Source organism: Vigna angularis, chromosome 1 (genome assembly GCF_016808095.1).
Source record: "Vigna angularis cultivar LongXiaoDou No.4 chromosome 1, ASM1680809v1, whole genome shotgun sequence".
NCBI classification, from domain to species: domain Eukaryota; kingdom Viridiplantae; phylum Streptophyta; class Magnoliopsida; order Fabales; family Fabaceae; genus Vigna; species Vigna angularis.
In genome coordinates this window covers 29,593,773-29,615,108 of record NC_068970.1, presented here as the reverse complement: position 1 = coordinate 29,615,108, position 21,336 = coordinate 29,593,773, and the positions used below count along the sequence as shown (strand labels likewise).

At 34.0% G+C, this 21,336-nt stretch overlaps 1 protein-coding gene across 2 annotated transcripts; it reads right to left on the bottom strand.

Moving 5' to 3' along the window:
- Nucleotides 1-2,806: 2,806 nt before the first annotated feature.
- On the bottom strand, nucleotides 2,807-16,933 carry LOC108346250 (uncharacterized). Of its 2 annotated transcripts, XM_017585287.2 has the most exons (7): nucleotides 16,915-16,933; nucleotides 14,969-15,060; nucleotides 14,382-14,606; nucleotides 14,109-14,285; nucleotides 13,785-14,009; nucleotides 13,561-13,689; nucleotides 2,807-3,219 (listed from the first exon to the last, which is right to left on the bottom strand). In XM_017585287.2, exons 3-7 carry the CDS (start codon nucleotides 14,592-14,594, stop codon nucleotides 2,986-2,988), a joined length of 978 nt encoding a protein of 325 aa, XP_017440776.1. In that variant the 5' UTR covers nucleotides 14,595-14,606; nucleotides 14,969-15,060; nucleotides 16,915-16,933; the 3' UTR covers nucleotides 2,807-2,985. The 2 variants fall into 2 exon arrangements, with proteins under 2 accessions (XP_017440776.1, XP_017440783.1); XM_017585294.2 differs by lacking the exon at nucleotides 16,915-16,933 and having other exon boundaries at nucleotides 14,925-15,218.
- Between the last annotated feature and the right edge of the window lie 4,403 nt (nucleotides 16,934-21,336).

Here is a 21,336-nt window from a genome sequence, read left to right as displayed (position 1 = left end):
TATATTAAAAAAAAAAGATAACAAAAAAAATGTTATTAATTTTTTTTTATTTCCTTCTTAAAAAGGTTGGAACACTTAAGTGTGTGCATGTTTAATATGTTGAAAGTTGAATTAAATATACCTTAAATGATTTTATCTCATTACATCTTAATTAGTGTTTGATTCTTTTCATAATAGGTTTTTCAATTTTCTATACTTAGAATTGTTTATTACATGAGTTTGGTTTGACTTCCCATATTTTTTTTTATCTTTCTTGCTTTATTATTAATAATTTTTTATGGATGTAGATGATTGTTGTGCTTAAATATGTTAGTTTAGTTGAGATGTCAAACTATAAAATAATGTTTAGCACGAACTTATATATATAAAAAAAATCTTTCATCTCACACCTGAATTTGTTTACCTTCCTTAACTAACCAATTTGACTTCTTCTATACGGTTGTTAGTTCTAGATACGTTAAGTTGAATTAAAATGTTTATAGGTGGAATAAAATGCATGAAACAAATGTATTATCTTCTTTGTAGAATGCCCCTTGTATTGCAAGTTGACTTCATTAATGATATTTAAGCTTAAATGTGTGTGAAATGCTTCTTAATCAGAACATTGATAAAAGGAGAAACAAGAGGAATTGCATTAAGTATGCTTTAATGAAAAAATCTATATGAAATTATCATAAAGAAATAGACTCAGAGATGCTATTAGATGAAAACTTTTATATGATTTATATGAAAATGTTGCTTAACATATACAACTATGTTTTTTATACAATGATAGTTAGATTCACTTCCTTTGTGTTTATGAAATGAAGATTTTCACAAGACAAATGATGTTCTCTAAACATAATAGAAAACTAATATTTATATGATATCATAAAAGAATATTTTCCTGAATTGATCTCACTGACATGAAATAAATACAATAATATTAAAAAACTAGTTAGATCACAAATAATAATATAAAGCATATATTTAGGAAACTAATTATAAACTAAATATATGCTTATCAAAAATACAACAACAAAATATATTTACATATATTTTAACAATTTATATCATTCAAAACTTTATTAGGATTTGATCAGGTTAAATCTAACAAATATTTATTTGTGTTTTATAGTTGTTGAAGACAACCCACAGAGTTATATTTTGATATTTCTATATCTAATAACCCAAATTGACATTCATAAACACTCATAATAATAAAAAAATTAATTAGAAAAAATATATATATTTAATTGACTATTATTAGTTTTTTATAATGAAATTATTGTAATTTAATAACATGAAAACGTTGGTTAATATTAAAAATGACTGGATTAACAATTTTTTCTAACAAATTATTGGAACCAACACAAATATGCATAACTAAAATATAAATCAATTTTAGTGTAGCACTTAAATATATGTCACTTTTTATTTCACTCCTTCATAAAGACACTACCTTTTGTTTTTAATATTTATAAGTAAGGTATTCATGTTTTTGTCCCAACAAAAGTTTTACTTTTCATTTTATTTTTTGAAAAGAAAGTCATTGTTTTAATCGCTAAATAATCACTTTTTTAAATATCTGGTGAGTTCTTACATATATTGGCATACACTTGCGATGATAGCAATAATATTGAGTTTATAACTATGTATAATAAAAAAAATTCATTCGTCAACGATGAATAATAATCGAAGACATTCCTTGAAGAATTGGAAAACTCTACTATCCAGTGAATTATGATAATAAGATTAATCCAATTGCTAAAAATGATGTTTCATCTTTCATATCATTTTCTTTATTTTTCTCCACATCTTCTTTTCGTGTTCCAGGACATCATTTATCACATATTTAAACTATTTTTTTTTTCTCTAAACAGGTTAAGAATTTTTATAAACCCTACCCCTTTTGGAACAACTTTATGGAGACTTCATTTAAGGGATTTATAATCACGCTTTACAATCTTGTAACAATAGCTTAATTCTCACTTTGCTGGCCTAAATATCTTTTACATAAAAGTGAAAATATTTTTTATTTTAATTTAGAGTTTAAGAAGTGAAGAATGAGATATTATGATATTTGATATTGTATTGTATTTTTGCTTTATATATATAATGTATATAAATAAAATAAATTACAAACTTCTTTATACAATATGTCTTTATATTTCGTGAAGCTAAAATTCCCATACTATCATGACTTTAGAGTCTATTAGATTTGAAGTATGCTAATACACTGTTACAAATTATGTCAGAACAGAGCAAACTCATAAACTACAAATTTTCACTCAGTAACAAAAAAATTATACAACTTTTTCAGTACAGAAAAGGACAGAAGAAAAATAAGACGAGCGATACAAGGAAGAGAGAAGAGAGTTCCTAACAGCTTAATGCCACTCTTTTCTCTCCCTCTTTCTATGTTTCCATCACATGACCCACATTTTCTCTATTCTCTGTTATCTCTATTATTTGTAAAAAACAAAATTGTACAATTTAATTGCAGATATATAATATCTGATGTCAGCTGATAATAATAACTAAAACAAGAACTAGTTGATCATATGATACTCTTTCCAGGTGAATTTCTGTTCTTCAAGTTCTTTCCTAAAGGTTTCTATCACTGTACCTTAGTTTCTCTCACTTTTATCATTTTCTTTTAGATCCAAAGCAGTCTGACCCTACATGAGATCCAACAAGCTAAGTTGTCGAGCTCAAATTTCAACACTAAATACAGGTGATCTTTCCAAGCCATTTAATAATAAGACAGTAATACGAATTGTGGGATGTGTCTGGCTACAATTCAAACAGTTTTGACACAAATCAATGAAGCTCGATCACAGAAGAATTCTAACATTAGAGGTATACTCACACACACAGACCTGTCTCAGTTTATTTTGAAATTACGTTTTTCAACAAAGCATCGTTGTTTCTGCACTTTTTCAACAAAGCTTGGAAAATACAGGAAAATTCTATAAAAATCTTACAATTATACAAAACAACCACCTATGCAGAAAACCTTTCTCTGTCATGAGGAGCAGAATAATCAATATTTGGCCCAACAGGAACAATACCAAATGGATTGATAGAAGGATGACTTCCATAGTAATGTAACTTGATATGTTGCATGTTCACAGTGCTACTAATGCCAGGAATTTGGAAAATGTCTTTAGTGTAATTGAAAAGATTTGGGTATTCGTGCAGCAGCTTCTTGTTGCACTTGAAGTGAACTGCATAAACCTACAATTATAAGAGAGTTCAATTACTTGAAGAGAGAAGTTTGTATTTTTCTCATCATCTATAGCCACTATAAAACAATGAACTAACTGAGATGATTTGTTTTCATTGGTCTGATTCAGAGTAAAGTACTACACAAAAAGCAGGAAAATCAGACTACTCTGAACTATAGAAAATTTATTTCTTCTCTTTATGTTTACATTTGGAAGACGACACTCAGCCACAACTATGTAACATTCCAAGCCCGGGTTAGAAAATTAAGTTTTTAATCTCACGATAGAAATGCAATAAGACTGAAAGGACAAACTCCATATTTATTCAAGAAAAATGGTCATGAAACACAGACTCGCTAACTTGGGCCTACCAGCGATTTGATTTAATTTTGAGTTCTAAAAGGAGGCTTTGCTCATTTGGACGCAAGCTAGGGGTGAAAATCTCAATATTGTCAAATGGCAAAAGCTTTATTTTGGAATATTAGGGGCATTGGGAATAAGAAGTCCTAAGTGGCTCTCAAAAAGATTTGTTCATCTCACTACCAAGTTTTCTGTTTCTTGCTGAACCCTTTGTCAGCACTGATAATTTGAGGTCAACTATTGGAGATATTTGAATTTTTCAGTTGTATACTCAAAATAATAGGGAAATTTCAAATATATGGCGTTTTACTAATAATGTTAAGTTGCTGAGCTGTTTTGGTCAATTTGTGTTGACCCTTTCTTTTGCAGTTAAAGTCACTTATCATATTGCTATCATCTATGCATCTACATATTAATCAAGCGTAGATCCTTGTGGCATGATTTATCTATTCTTATGAGTTCTAATCCTGGTCCTTGATCTTTTATCGGTGATTCAATGTGGTTCGAGGTAGTCATGAGCATAGAGGTTCCAATTTTGTGGCTAGGCTTCCTGTTAAAGAATTTGAAGCTTGGGTAGATGGGAATCATCTGCATCATTTTCCCAGAAGCGTTGGTTCTGCTAGGATTGGCAAACACCTTGATGGAGAGCCTGCTGCAATTCGGATTGGATTGCTTCCTGGAATAGTATTTCTTGTAATACTTTAACTAAATATTTTTCTGATCACTTTCCTATTCTTTTTCAGTCAGAATAAAACAAAAGGAATTCTTTGCCTCTTAAAGATTGATCTATGTGGCTGCTACAGCTGATTGTGAGTTGGTTTCTGATGCTTGGAATACTTCCTGGTTTGGCCGTCTCCCATATATGTGTTGAATCAAAAGATGATAAAAGTTAAGAGAAGGCTTCTTGATAGCAGAAATGTCTTTGGCAATGTGACTCACACAGTCACTAATGCTATGAATAATCTGGCTAGGTTTCAAACAAATTTGGATTCTCATGCTAAAAATGATGACTTAATTTTACAGAAAAAAAAAATGCTTTGATTGCTTTAGAAAGAGTTTGACATCCAACATGAAATGTGGAGGGAAAAGGCTAGATATACTTGGCATATCGAGGATGAAAAAAACACTACCCTTTTTCATCGGTCTGCCAAGATTAATCAAGCAATGAAACATACCTCTTCTTTGACAAAACGAGGATAGAGATATCAGTGACAACAACGACTTGGAGGATCATGTTGTTAGTTACTTTTTTGCTATCTTTTTTGGTGATAATGAATATAGTAATAATAATTCAATGAATTGCAAGTTTTAAGTTAAGTGAGATCGGAGAGGGAGAAAAAGATCACAGACTCGTAGGATCTTAGTGATTTTGACTACCATGCTTGATACACCTATGGTTGATTCTTTGAACATCCCTATTGTTCTGCATAACCAGTTGTCAGATAAGGTTTCTGATTTCATACATAATGGTCAGAGGTATGACTTGGATTTCATATGTTCTAGATATCCAGTTCCGGCTAGAGATATTGTCTTTCCAGTAGAGCGTACTCCAGATAGAAGGTATTGGAATGGTTCTTCTGATGTTATACTCACCATGAAGCATGCTTTTGAGCTGGTTTCTGGTCAATCCAATCCTTGGGTTCTGGCTATAAGCTTTGAGATCAGTTCATCCCTCCCTGAAAATCCTTTCTTATTCGGAGGCTTGCTACAAATTGTAACATACTTAAATGTAGTTTGTCTATAGTTTCACGATGCTATCATTGTTTTCATCACACTGAAACTGTTGCTGACTTTTTCTTTTAATGTTATTTCGCAGCGAAATTTCTCATTGGCTTAGTTCTTGCCAACAGTGTCAAATTGACCATCTCAGTCTTCATTCTGTGTAGCAAAGAATCGATGGCTCCTGGAGTAAAGCTGCTATCTTTTTTGTAATTGAATCCATTTGGTATAGCAGTAATTCCATTTGTTTGGATAACCATAAGGTCTTTTATTCAAGCCTGAAGAATCAAGTTTTTTCTAATGTGAACTGGGTTCGTGATCTATGCTCTTATTCTATGAGGTATAACATTAAAGAGTTCAATATTCTCAAGGCTTTTAGTATCTTTATTAAGTTGGGTATTGCTCCTTCTGTCATTCCTGCTTTTTATTTTTCTCCTCCTTGTCATTTGTTGAAGTTCAATATTGAAGGTGCTTCTGATGGGGTTTGTTCCGCGATAAATTTGTTACTTTTGTCGGATCTTTTACTGGTTATCTTGGTGTGAAAGCAGCTACATATGCAGAAATTTTTAGTGCTATTCGTGCTGCTGAAGTAGCAGTTGAGAACCAACAGGAAAGTGATTCTATGTTGGTGGTAAAAGTTTTCTTCAACCAACATAAAGTTACTTTGTATCTTCGTAACTGTTAGAAGAATATGTTGTATAAGCTTAAGAGTGAGATTCCTTTCTGTCTCAACATACAATTCCTTGGTCTCTCACATATATTGGGAGGTAGACTATTGAATTGATAAACTTGCTTCTTTTATGGTTAAACGTAGATGTACTAGGTGGTGGAATCGTTTTATTAAGCTTAATTTCTATAGGAACAAATGGAATCTACCTAGTTATAGTTTTGTTTTGTGAATGGGTTTTGGGAATCCCCCACTTGATTTGTATTTGTTATTATAAAATTTGAATATGCTGCAAATGATTGATATAACTTGGGTTGTCAACATAGTTGGGACTGCAAGTTATGTAAGGATGCTTTTTCATACCTTCTTTGCTTCAGAAAAGAATTGAAAATGCATTGCACACACGAGAAGAAAAGTTGAATGAAGAGAAAATAACAATCTGAAGGGTGCTCTCCAAGTTCGAACAGCAGGTTCAGGAAGAAGGAAGAGCAACAATAAGAAGAGTGACAAAGCTAACAATGACAAGAAAAACAAAAATAGGGACGAGATTTATCAATAATGACCATACTAAAGATGAACCGCTTATGAGTCAATATTTTATTGACTTCACTTAACTTATTGTATTACATTTAATTAGGGAATTGTGCTTGAATGTCTATTATTTCTCCAGTTTTGCTAATTGTGCTTAATTTGACCAGAAATTCTTATTTTAATTAATTTTGTTAGATGTGTGCGAGTCTTGTCAGTTAGGAAAGCATACTCGTAGTTCCTTTCCTCGTAGTGTCTCACAACGGGCATCGTCCCCTTTTTCATTGGTTCATTCTGACATTTGGGGACCTAGTCGTGTTAAGTCCAATTTAGGTTTTCAGTATTTTGTTACTTTTATTGATGACTACTCAAGATGTACTTGGTTGTTTTTAATGAAGAATCGTTCTGAGTTGTTTCCTATTTTCCAATTATTTTTCAATGAAATAAAAACACAGTTTGGGGTTTCTATTCGAACTCTACGTAGTGATAATGGTCGTGAATACCTTTCTCAATCGTTTACACATTTTATGGCTTCTCATGGTATTCTTCACCAAACCTCATGTGCTTATACCCCTCAACAAAATGGGGTGGCTGAGCGCAAGAATAGACACCTTATTGAGACAACTCGTACTCTTCTAATTCATGGTCAAGTACCCTCACGTTTTTGGGGTGACGCCGTTCTCACGGCATGTTATCTTATAAACCGCATGCCATCTTCCGTCTTAGATAACAAAATCCCTCATTCTATCTTGTTTCCTCAAGATCCTCTACATCCTTTACCTCTTAGAGTTTTTGGGTCTACTTGTTTTGTTCATGATTTTAGTCCTGGTCTTGATAAGTTATCTCCTAGGTCTCACAAATGTGTCTTCTTAGGATTTCCACGGTCACAAAAGGGCTATAAGTGTTTTTCCCCTTCCCTCAATCGTCATTTTATCTCTGCTGATGTTACTTTTGATGAATCTTCTTTCTACTTTTCACATCTATCTTCGAGTTTTGAACCTCCACCTGTTACTGTTGATATTCCTATTTTCTGTGATTCTCCTAGTGATGCTCCACCCATTTTGTCTCCTCCTTCTTTGGACTCTCATTCACCACAGGATCGTCCTTCACCACCACCCCTTCAGGTGTATAGTCGTCGCAATCGTCTCCCTCATGACTCACTTCCAGTGCCGGTTCCTGTGTCTCCTCCGGCTCCAGCAAATGAGTCTGACCTGCCCATTGCCCTTCGTAAAGGTATACGCTCTACCCGTAACACTTCTCCCCATTATACTGTTCTTAGTTACCACAGATTGTCACCATCTTTTTATACATGTCTCTCATCCATTTCTTCTGTGTCCATTCCCCACTCTGTGGGTGACGCCTTAACTCATCCTGGCTGGCGTCAAGCTATGCTGGATGAATTAAGTGCTTTACAGAAAAGTGGAACTTGGGAGCTTGTCCAATTACCATCTGGAAAGTCTGTTGTTGGTTGCAGGTGGGTGTATGCTATCAAGGTTGGTCCTGATGGCACTATTGATCGTCTCAAAGCTCGATTGGTTGCCAAAGGCTACACACAGATTTTTGGTTTGGATTATGGTGATACCTTTTCTCCAGTGGCAAAAATGACCTCTGTTCGCCTATTCATTGCCATGGCCGCTCTTCGCCAATGGCCTCTTCACCAACTTGATGTCAAAAATGCTTTCCTTAATGGTGATTTGCATGAAGAAATTTATATGGAGCAACCGCCTGGCTTTGTTGCTCAGGGGGAGTCATCTGGATTGGTATGTCGTCTTCGCAAATCCTTATATGGCTTAAAACAATCTCCTCGGGCCTGGTTTGGTAAATTTAGCTGTGTTGTTCAACAATTTGGTATGTCTCGCAGTGAAGCGGATCATTCAGTGTTCTATCGCCACTCAAATGCTGGATGTATCTACTTAATAGTGTATGTCGATGATATTGTTCTCACAGGAAGTGACTATCTTGGCATCTCTAAGATGAAACAACACCTTTGCCATCATTTTCAAACCAAAGATCTTGGCAAACTCCGGTATTTTTTGGGTATTGAAGTAGCACAATCCAACACCGGTATTGTCATATCTCAGAGGAAGTATGCGTTAGACATCTTGGAGGAAACAGGGTTAATGAACTCTAAATCTGTTGAGACACCTATGGATCCTAACATCAAACTCCTACCAAATCAGGGGGAGCCTTTCTCAGATCCTGAACGGTACAGAAGACTAGTTGGCAAATTAAACTATCTTACTGTTACACGTCCTGACATTTCCTTCGCAGTTAGCGTTGTGAGTCAATTCCTAAACTCCCCATGTGAAGACCATTGGGATGCGGTTGTTCGCATACTGAAGTATATTAAAGGATCACCTGGAAAAGGTTTGCTATATGGTCCTAACAACGATACAAAAATCGTTTGTTATTCAGATGCTGACTGGGCTGGTTCCCCGTCTGATAGGAGATCTACTTCTGGATATTGTGTCTCTGTTGGTGGCAACCTAATATCATGGAAAAGTAAGAAGCAAAGTGTTGTGGCAAGGTCCAGCGCAGAAGCAGAATATAGAGCTATGGCATCAGCTACTTGCGAGCTTGTGTGGCTTAAACAATTACTCAGTGAATTGAAATTTGGAGATGTCACTCAAATGACACTTATATGTGATAATCAAGCTGCTCTCCATATCAGCTCTAACCCTGTCTTTCATGAGAGAACCAAGCACATTGAAGTTGATTGTCACTTTATTCGAGAAAAGATCATATCCGGAGACATCAAGACTGAGTTTGTTAACTCAAGCAACCAGTTGGCAGACATATTCACTAAGTCCTTACGAGGACCTAGAATTGATTATCTTTGTAACAAGCTTGGAACATATGATTTATATACTCCAGCTTGAGGGGGAGTGTTAGATGTTAAGGATTTATTTTCTGTTAGTTGGGCTTAGCCCATTCTGTATTAAGGGCATTGGCCCTTATGTTTCACTATAAATAAAACTACCCTTAGTGTATTCAAAACACAAGGGGATATTTTCTCCTAATCCTCTCCATTTCTCACAAATTTAAATTATCTGAGGCTAACTATTTTTATTATTAATTGTAGGGAAATTTTTGGAAGTATATTTTGGGATATTAAAGGGTTGCCACATCATTCTCTACTCGCCACATCAGCATTTTATTTTAATTTAAATTGTAATTTTGTTTTTTAGGGCCTTTTGGACTGATTTGCACATTTTGGGCCATTTTTGACAATTTAGGAGAGGCCCAAAAGTGGGGGCGGATTTGGCATCCTAGGATTTAGTGCCTAGTAGCCCCCACACACACAAGAGAGCTCATTCATTTTGTAATTTTTGTCTTCCAAACTTGTGGACAGAGAAGAGAGCTCCAATGAGGTTTTTATTTCGTTTTTATGTATTTAACTCATTCTCTTTGCAATTTTAGAGTTCAATTTGTTTATGCACTTAAGTTTGTGTCTTTAATTTGCGTTTACTGTTTAGTTAATTTCAATAACAACTGTCCACATAACCCTCCACTATGTGTTTGATCTAATTCCTGAACCACATTTGGTCCTTGAGAGACAACCTAGGGGTCATTCTCCTAGTATATACTACATTTAATTGCGAATTAATTTGATTCGGGTGTGGCCTTGATCAAATTTGACCCCATTGCCGGGAACCAACAGTTCAATTTTGGGTCTGTGTTAGTGTGTGTTGTGTTTTATCTTGTGTTGTGAGTGTGCTGTTTTGTTTTGTTTATGTGTGTGTCTTGTGTTTTGTGGTTGTTTTAAGTCAATATTTGGAGAACTGGACATTGTTTGCTATGTTTTCACAGAAAACGTGATGATCACGATGAGCGCGTTAATAATGAATAGTGCGTGAATAGTGCCCGATTTCCCTATTATAATTGACGATTTTTGTTTTGGTAGCTAGGAATGTCATTTTTCTTTGAAATTCTTTTGTGCACTTCTTATGGTCCATATTTTGATGGAAAAATCATAGAAGCAGTTTTAGTATTCCCGGTTTGGAGTTACAATTTTTTGTGAAAACAGTAAGTGTCAAAACTTCAAACTGCGATAACTTTTGCGATAACTTTTGCTCACGAAGTTAGAATTGGATGAATTTTCTTTTGATTTTGCATAGAAAAAGTTTCTGGATCCATTGACGACCGCCTCGTTGACGGCCGATTCTCAGATTTTCAAAAAGCGGCCTTTTTCTATTTATTTTTGATATTTCAAGTTTATTTTTCCATCCTTCCAAACTTTCTTAAATTCGTAAAAATAGTTATCCTTTGAATTTTGCTTTGCCAACTGTTTTGCTATCATTTCATGGTTGTAGGGGGTTGCTCACAATATTTCAACTCATTCTGATAAGTTTTGCATATACTTGCAGTTCTACCCCCTATGTTTGCTTATGTTGACTAAGTTAACTTTTGCTAATAAAGTTGACTTAGTGTATGACTAGGGGCAATCCTGGCCAACTAATACTCTTTGATCCTGAAATTGATAGGACTTTTCATAGGTTAGCTAGGCATTCTAGGAATTTGTCTTTAGAGTCAGACCCACCATTTGAGTCCATACCATTAGAGTCTCAGCATTCTACTTCTGCATCTACTATTCCATACTTTGTGCATATTGCATCTGTTGCATCTAATTCTGATTTTGTTATTTTTCATAACGAGAACAATATGGCACAACCTCTACATCGCGAGAGGACTCTTAGGGAAATGGCTGCACCTAGTTTCACTAATGAAAGCTTGTGCATCCAATATCATGGTGAGGACGTGCCATATGTTCTCAAAACTGGACTGATCCATTTGTTGCCCAAGTTTCATGGCCTTGCAGGTGAATGCCCACATAAGCATCTTAAGGAGTTCCACATTGTTTGTTCAACGATGAAGCCTCATGATGTTCTTGAAGATTACACCTTCTTGAAGGCATTCCCTCCTTCATTAGAAGGCGTGACAAATGATTGATTGTATTATCTTACGCCTAGATCCATCACAAGCTGGGATAATCTTAAGCGACTGTTTTTGGAGAAATTTTTCCCAACATCCTGGACTACAGCTATAAGAAAAGACATTTATGGGATTAGGCCTCGGTGGAGAGAGCTTGTATGAGTACTAGGAAAGATTTAAAAAACTATGTGCAAGCTGCCTCACCATCAGATATCCGAGCAACTCCTTCTCTAGTATTTTTATGAAGGCTTGAACAACATGGAGAGAAGTATGATTGACGCTGCCAATGGTGGAGCACTTGGTGACATGACACCTGCTGAAACCAAACATTTGATTGAGAAGATGACTTCTAACTCCCAAGAGTTCAGTGCGAGAAATGATGTTCTTGTTGCTAGGGGAGTTCATGATGTAGCTACTCATTCTTCATCATCTACAGATAAGAATTAGGAGAGCAAGCTTGATGCTCTTGTGAGTTTGGTGACACAGCTGGTAAGCAATCAGAGACCAGCACCTCCATCTGCATCTATTGCACGACTGTGTGTTATATGTCCTTCGAGTGATCATTATACAGATGCATGTCCTTTGCAGCAACCTATTGGCCAAGATGCTCCTTAAGCCTATGCTGCAAACATTTACAACAACAGGCAGCCACAACAGCTGTTGCAATTACGGTTTTGCTCTTCATTTTTCGTCTCCATTGTTGTTCTCGTTTTGTCCCTTTGCATTCTCGTTTTCAATTTACGTTTTCGGGTGCCCCCATTAATTACGTTTTCTGTTTTTGTTTCTGGTGCGTTTTCTATTTGCAATTTGAAATACGTTTTGTAGCTGTTGTTTGAGTTACGTTTTAGTGGTGCATTCCCTGTTCCAGCATTAATTTAGTTTTGCATTGCTGTTTGAACTTAGTGTAATGGAAGCCTAGTTCTATTGGGTTGGCGATTAGGGAGATTGCATAGCTTCTATGAGGTTATTGCTGCATCATTGTTTCCGCTGTTATAGCCCTGCACATTGTTGAATCTATTTGTGCTGCAATTAAGACATGCTTAGTGCTCTAAATTATGCCTAATCTTCGCTTAGTTGATTAGGGTCATGGTTGCTTAATTGATTAGGGTCATGGTTGCTTAATTGATTAGGGTCATGGTTGCTTAATCCGTGATAGTGCATAGTTGATTGAATGTGTGTTTTATGAAAACTGTTTAATCCTCCACTTTGTTGGATTAATGAATGTTGGATTAGGAATGAGAAGAGTTGTTAATTATAGTTAACTTGGGATTGGACCTTTGCAATCAAACTAACACTAACTTGTCTTTAATCTATGTCTTTAATTTGTGTTTACTATTTAGTTAATTTCAATAACAACTGTCCACATAACCCCCCCTACATGTTCGATCTAATTCCTGAACCACATTTGGTCCTTGAGAGACGACCTAGGAGTCATTCTCTTAGTATATACTGCATTTAATTGCTCATTAATTTGATTCGGATACGGCCTCGATCAACCACACACAAAGAAATTGTTCGTGGAGGCTGAGTGTGGAAAATGTGGTAAACTTGGAAGCATAGAGCACTTAATAGTTCCAAGTGATTCATGGCTGATTTACATTTGCTGCACAAAACACATGACCAATAACCAGAAGCTCTTCACAGTGATAAGAAAACTATTGTTTCCAAACAGAAAATTGGAACTAGTATTTAATTTAATGCAAGGAAAAATGGACTCTGGCTGTAGAAAGCTTGACAATTTCGAAGGGTCATAGGTTAAATTAGACAAACTTAATACAAAGAAGAGTATGTAAGAGAAAATGATATAGAAATCAAGCAATTTGGATCATAAATGCTAGCAAATATAAATATGAAGCAAAATGAGCCAACACAGACTCATGCAGATAATAAGTTGCAACTGGAATAACAAATGATCCTGTTTTTCATGCAAATACTGCATTTCATGATCAATTTGTATCGCTTAAAAGAACAAAGGGTGTGGAAATTAAATTTTATTGCTAGACCGAGGACCAAGTTAATTTGCTTCTTTTCTCTAATTTGTATTTGCTCTAGTTCTTGTGTTATACTTTGCACAGTACAAGTAACAACAGGAAAACACATGATATTTCCAAATGTCTAAAATAAATATGCACACGTACACTTTACCTCATCAAATCTGATAAGAGTGACAAACAATCGAATGTCTGCTTCAGTGAGTGTGTAGCCACATATATAGCGTTGCTTACTTAATAGATTCTCACATTTGTCCAGAGCTTCAAACAATTGTCTTGAAGCCTGCAGAAAGAAAACACCAGATAAACATTGGCAGTAAGTGCAAACATTAAAGAACCAACAGTTGCTAGAAAAAAAGGTTAAAAATAGCTTCGTACCTCATTGTGTGGTTCTTGCTTCTTTGCAAAACCACACTTGTAAACACCATTATTTATACTATCGTATATCCACTCATTGGTTTCATCAATAAGGGCTTTTAAATCAGCGGGATACAAGTCAACAGAGGGGTTTTCTGCAATATTGTTGAATTCAGTATTAAACATGCGGATTATCTCTGAGCTCTCGTTGTTAACAATTGTCTTGAGTTTCTTATCCCACAACACCTATGCAGATCAAAATTCATCAGTTGGTAAAAAAAAAGTTTACCCAGCAAAGCAAATCATAAAAAACATGAAAGAAGACAGAGTATAGTATCTCCATACAGGAACTGTGTACTTTCCAGTGTAGTTAGCACTTGCAATTTCATAAAGCTCCCTAATACTCTTTGCTCCATTCAACCTATCAGGTTCAGCTCCAGGGACCTCTGTTTCTGAATCAGGAAAAACCCACCCCTTATACTCATCTGATTCTTTAGTTCTTTCAAATATGGGTTTGACTGACTGATCATTGAACACGCAGGAAATGAAATCGCATAATGAACTAAGAATGTATTCTTTCCAGTTGAAAAACACTCAGCACGAAGGCTACTAACTAACCGAGAAACTGATGGCTTTGTTAAGTCCTTTGATATTCAAGTAAGCAAGGCACCTGGAAGCCCAAGGGCAAGCATATGATACATAGAGATGATACCTCCCTGATTCCGGTGGAAATGGCGAATTCGGGTCACTTGAAATCCAGTTTCTGAAAGTGGAAGCAGATCTCACAAATGCTCCGGTGTCTGATATCTCATCCATCGAAGATTGTGCCATCCCAACAAGAAGCTAACAGAAGATATTTTACGAACCAATCACAAACAGCAATAAATCTCCAGTGAAGAATAGAGCAAAACAAAATTTAGTTCAACAAGAAATTCGTTGTAATCCATGCATCGAGCCACACAGAAATACGTAAAGGATTCGAAATTCACAAATAAGCATACACCGTAGTAGTAACGATTATCTTACAATTATAATTCTTCAACAAACTAATTTGGTAATCCTGTGTAAGAAAATTCTTGGCAGAGAAAAGAAAGAACAGATAGTTTTCATAAGAATCAACAGTTTAGACATAGAAGAATTCGCAGCATGGCTATTGCATACCTAAAATGAAGAGAGCAAACGAGAGATTGGTTGATGAAACGCACCTTGTAGTGGTAGTAGTTGTAACAAAAGTCAGAGAAGGGAAAGGCGCTTCTGAAGCGTGGCGGTGATCTTAGACAACTTTCAATAATAGCTACTGCATTGTAAAACTCATCTTAAAACATTGTATATTACTATTCTACACGAGTGCGCAGAAACTCAAAACAACATAAAAAAAATCAATTCAAATGATTAAACTATAAAAGTATCCACGAAGCAACGTTTTTTGTTTTTGTTTTTTCCTTTGGTTCAAAGCAACCTAGCACGCTGGACATTACACTGATACCTAAAGTTCAATAAGCTTTTTAAGCCAAACACACACACAATTTTACATTAAAAAAATGTCTGATGCAATTAAAAGTTAAATATGTAGAAGTAATAATGAAAAAAGAATTATATAATTAGAAAAGTTTTAATGTCTCCACTTTTAGCAACTTATAATCGATAAAATAAGATATTATAAAGTTGATTAAACAAATTAAATTATCTCAAAACAAATGATATTAATACTGTTATCTAAAAGAAATAATTATACTAATAAAATATATATAACTCCGTTGAAAATTACTCGTTGATTATGAAAAATATTATGTAGTATCATCATTCTTCATCATAGATGTTTCAACGGGTATCCTTCATATACTTACTCTAATAAGATGATCATGGTAAAATAAAAAACACAAAAAAAACATCAAAAGAAAACAAAAGAGTAAACTAATGTGCAAAAAGGATTTCCTAAGACAATTAAATTATATCATATATAAGTAAAAACATTTATAAAATACAATAACTCATATAAACACACAAAAACAGTTTAGATTCAATTATCTGGATACATGTTTTGATATATGACTTCAGTAGGTGTGCACTCGTAGTAGTATTTATACTCTACAGAGTCATAAACACAAAATTTATCACCCTACTACTCACGAGATTAATCTTTTCAAGCTAAGATCAAAAGTTGAGGCCAAAGACCTCCTACCATTCTCTCCCCCATCTCATTCATCTCTATATGAGTTGAATGACTAATAATATATCAAGATACATCGTTTCTAAATTTCCATATGTCAAAACATAACTAAACAACTTCATCACATCGAATTTCTCCTTGAAATTCTCTCAATAATCATACCACACATAAACATACCAAAGATCCTCATATACATACATTCAATTACTATAATAACAAGAAAAATCAATTATTATACAAATCAATACCAAACAACCAAAAAGAAGAAGCCAAAACAATTATATAAAATGTAAACAATTATATAAAATATAGCTCAAGGTGGTGCTCAACGCAAAACCTCTCGCACAAAGGTGGTGCTCAGCAATAGTTTTGACACCCAACACCAAACATTTAGCAAAACGTGCTTAGCGCTTAACATCATTCTTCTTGCAATATGTCGTGCTTAATGATATCATCTTGCCACTCAGCATATTGGAACTAAAATTGCTTCAGATTTGTAGTGCAAGATGGCGCTTAGTTCCTATCATCGCTCAACGCCAAAGCAATCACAAAAATGGTTGTTTAGTGGTGAAAAAGGGTGCTCAGCAGTCTAGAACAAAAATGCTTTTACACTCATACAACCAGGCTTGCACTTCACACAACATAAGTATTGCTCAATGTCATATCATATTTGAGCCAACTCCATCTATGATTTGGGGAACTAGAGACTTGTTCAAATGATCAAATTGGTATTCCTGACTTAGTGTCTGGTTCAAAATCAGTTTTCAATGTCACAGTGCATACCAACTTGCTCAAATGGTCAAATCCTCAACTTAAAACCAATTCAGACAAATATAAGCAACACACAACAATATGACACACACATATTACTCAAGAATTCAACCAATAATATCAGCAGTTCTATCAATCTCAGACAAAACAAATATGTAAACACAATCATAGCATCAAAAAATTAAAAATAAAGTAATTAGCTTCCCTTACCTAGAAGATGACCAAACAACTATAGAAATCCTACAACAACTCCAAAAGCAGAGGACATCAATCTGCTCATATACGAACACAGAACACAATCAGGGTATACTGTTAGAACCACTAATCAATGTAGTCTTATAAAAGACTCATACCCTATATGCAACCCAAGATAGTTTGCATGCGAAGAAAAATAAAGCAAGCCAAATGGAGGAGTAGAAAACCAACTTACTCTATTTGAGAAACTAATCGAATGGAAGTGGAGAGCTCACATCAAGGATTACTTAGGCGATTTTCGATCTTCAAATAGATGAATAGGCGGTTAAAAAACTTAGAGAAAGGATAAAGAACTCTAAATAAAGAAAGTTTTGAGAGATAATGTAATTTAAGATAATAGAACTCGTTTATAACAAAACTATTTATATTAAAACATTCTAATATTAAAATAATCGAATCACTGGTACGACTGTCGCGGTCATACAAATTTAATGTGCATAGAAAGAATGCAGTATAGCTAGGATGTGACTTCTAGGTCGTCTCACAAGGACCAAATTTGGTTCAGTTTCGGATCAAACACGAAGGGGGGGTGTTATGAAAATTTGGTTTTTGGTACGGAAAAATTAAATTAAAACTAGAAATAAAGCAGAAATAAAAACACTGAAATAAATTTTAAAGACTGTAAAAACTGAATGGTAAAAGACGGTAAAAATAGAAAACATAAAATTCATCAAGATTTGAAATTAAAACACGAGAAAATTAAACATATAGAAAACGTAAAACATTAAACGCAAAAATAAAAGCATCAGTAAAAACATACCATAAAAAATAAAACTAAAATGGTAAAAACGAAATTAAAATAGTAAAACAATTTTAAAACAGTAAAAACGAAATTGCTACAGTGAAAACGAAAATACAGTAACATAAAACAGTGAAATTAAATCTGGACAAAAAACTTAAAAATACAGAAAACGAAAATACAGAAAAACACAAAATACAGAGAATAGTAAAACAGTAAAAACAGTACAACAGTAAAAATAGTAAAACAGTAAAAATGAAAATACAGTAACATGAATTAGTAAAAATAAATCTGGAATAGTAAAAATGAAAATACAGAAAAACATAAAATACAGAAAAAGATAAATACAGAAAATAGTAAAAACAGTGAAACATTAAAAACAAAATATGAAATTACAGCAGTAAACAATAACAGTAAAAGCATTGAATACAGAATTTCCAAATCAGTAAAACAAAAAATACATAAAACAGTAAATACAGAAAAACAGTAAATTTCAAAAACAGTAAAAATAAAATTTAAATTACCACAGTAAAATACAGAGAAAATAAAATCACAGGAAAATGATCAACATGCAAAAGAAATAAAAACAACAACAAAGATTACAAGAATCCAAGTACAGCAGAAATAAAATTACAGCAGTAAATAGAAACAGTAAAACAGTTATGAAAATTTAACAACAAGAAATTAAATAAGTGCATTGGATTAAAATTATAGAAGAGTTTATTACAACAAAAGAAGAGTAAAACTAGATTAGAAATTCAACATTACAGCAAGGAAGAAGAATCATGCATCAACCGTAACCTTCCATTGTGCTAGTGCATCCCTTTGTTCCAGCCCCTACTGCAGCTTATTCTTCTGCTGAAAAACCTCTTCCACGGCCTCCTACTATCAGCTGCTAAACTTCTCTCTGACTTCTACTCTACACCACGACACCCTTGGTTCTTTGCACATCAAACCCTTTTATTTTGGTCGTAAGTGGAATGTGTTCCCCTCCTCTTTCTCGTGTGCACACTACTTCCAAAAATAATATTTCACTTGCTTGTTTCTAAGTGGAACTTCTTCCAGCCGTCCACCATGCACTCACTTAATGGAAATAATAACAACTCACGGGCCCTCATGCACACCAACTTACGTGACTTTCTTTTATTCCTATCTAACACCACTTCTTTTTGTCTTTTTCTCATTAACCAATTAGCTATTCTCTTCTGATACTGCAACTCTTAGCTTGCTGTCGTGAGTCCTCTCCATCCTGGATGTGTTTGTATAAGTGTGGAGGCTGCTGGCAAGCAACCAAGCTGTTGTACGTGCTCTCTGCTTGAAGCCAAGCTTGAACCAGATGCTGCCAACTCTGCTGGATGAAACCGAGAGCTCCATGTCCGTGTGAAGGTTTCCATGTGCTGCTGCTCCATTCACGTGAACTCCTCTCCATTTTCTATCCAGCTGCCAAGGGTTCTGGTGTTGCTGCAGCTGTCCGAGAACACCACTCCATCTTCCGCTGGTTGCTACTCCCAAGCTGCTGCCTCTGCTGATGCAGGCCGTGAGCTTCATCTCCTCTTGTGCACCTTCTTCTTTGTTGGACAATGGTGAAGCTAAGTGGGAGCTGTTGCTGGACACTTTGCTGCCATGTGCTCCTTGTGTAGGTATCTCATGGGTTGCACCTAAGCAAAGAAAGAAAATTAGTTCCCATGGAGAAAACCGTGAGCCAAAACCGTGAAGTGTGCACTTCTTTTCCACCAGTTCTTCAATCAAAACTATCAAGAGGGCCCTCCACTAAATGATGTTTCAGCCGTGAGTTTCCATTTCCTTTGGATGGTGCACTTTGTTGGACCAGTAAAAGCCATTCTCTCCAAGATCCTTATGTGTCAATTTCCAGTGGATAGTGGCCGTGAGCTTTCAAAAGAAAAATGCACATCAATAGTTTCTTAGATGAAGAAGTAAATAGGTGCAATCCGGGGAATGTTGGACCACGTGTTTAAAGAAAAATTAAGTGCATAAAATCTTGGGCTGCACATTAAAAATAAACCTCCACTTTTGATCTAATTTCCATTTAACCTTAAAATGTCCCAAATTGTATTTCCAAAATTTTCCTTGCAAAATAATTAGTTCAGATAATTCAAATTAGTTAAAATAAGAATTTCTGATCAATTTAAGCACAATTAGAAAAAACAGGAAAATACCGAACGTTTAAGTACAATTCCCCGACTAATTCTAGCACAATAAGCTAAGTGTAGTGAATAAAATATTGACTCATCAATCACACTATTTTTAAACTATTATCACTTTTAATATATGTAAATTTCTAAATCTTAAAAAAAAATTATCATCAATACATGACTTATGTGACATTTTTTCATCATTTTACTATTTTTATGGACATTTTTGCTTATGTTGGTAAGTGAAAAAAAAAACTTTCTCTAGTTTTGCAATAGATACTCACATTTCTTAAACTTTTAAGAGAAAAACAATTGTCATGCATGGCTTATGAGACATCTTTTCATCATTTTACTATTTTTATGGACATTTTTGCTTAGGTTGGCGAGTGAAAAAAAAAAACTCTCTAGTTTTGCAATAGATACTCACATTTCTTAAACTTTTAAGAAAACAACAATTGTATTTCTTATAATTTTTTTTAAAATATTTATCTTTCTTATAGATTTTTTTAAAATTATTTTATTTAAATATGAAATAATAATTAAAAACTTTAATAAAAGTTACGAAACTGGAATAATTAAAGTTTTGTAGAATAATGATTACATATTTTTTGTTATAAAAGATCAACACATTTAATTATTATATTAACAATATCTAAAATAATTGCATTGTCACTCAGTTATAAATTTGCGTATCAAAACTGTATTTGTGAGAAAATATTGTTAATATAAAAATAAATAAACACTTATTAAATATCGTATTAAAATTTTCAACTTCATGCAATATTGATGATTTTAATACATATATAAACATGTATACAAATATAAGTAAAACATAAATGCGATAAAAAATAAGAAATGTTAAACACTTAATCATTTTTCTAAGAGCATTTAGAAAAACTTTACAAACAAAAGCAATAAGACAAACTTATTTTTATATTGGTTTACTCTAAACTAAGTTATGTCTAGTTTTCCTTTAAGCACACTTAAGGGATTCCACCAATCTTTCAAAATATTATAATGAGTTTGATTACTTTTGATTTTACAAACTAACTCAACTAGTCAGACGAGTTTCACCACTTTTGATACTTCACTAGTTCAACTAACTAAGTCGTTTAACTCCATTGAGTTAAACAACAAATTCTTTTAATTCACTTTTGAATATACAAACACAACAAAGGTGTTTTTACAAAACAAGTACATATTATAACTCTCATAGAGAGGATAAATTTTCAATGCAAAGAAATTTGAAGATTTGTAATAAAATTTTACTTTTCAAAGAATATGTTAGACGATGAAGGTTTGAGAGAAAATGATACCGTAAATTCAAAGCATTATTCTTCTTATCTTCTCTTCAATCCTCTTTATATAGTCTTCTTCGAAAGTGATCTATTACTTATATGCATTGACTTTCTTGTAGGTAGGTAACCTTTGGTACGAAGTCAAGATGCTATGTGCTTTTGCATATAGCTTGTAAAGCACTTGAAT

Excerpts from the sequence above, each read along its gene's own strand:
- LOC108346250 (XM_017585287.2), bottom strand. The coding sequence starts at position 14,594 with ATGGCACAATCTTCGATGGATGAGATATCAGACACCGGAGCATTTGTG. Across the intron at positions 14,010-14,108 it reads CTGGAAAGTACACAGTTCCT|GTGTTGTGGGATAAGAAACT; the intron begins GTATGGAGATAC and ends TGATCTGCATAG. Across the intron at positions 13,690-13,784 it reads AGCAAGAACCACACAATGAG|GCTTCAAGACAATTGTTTGA; the intron begins GTACGAAGCTAT and ends TTCTTTCTGCAG.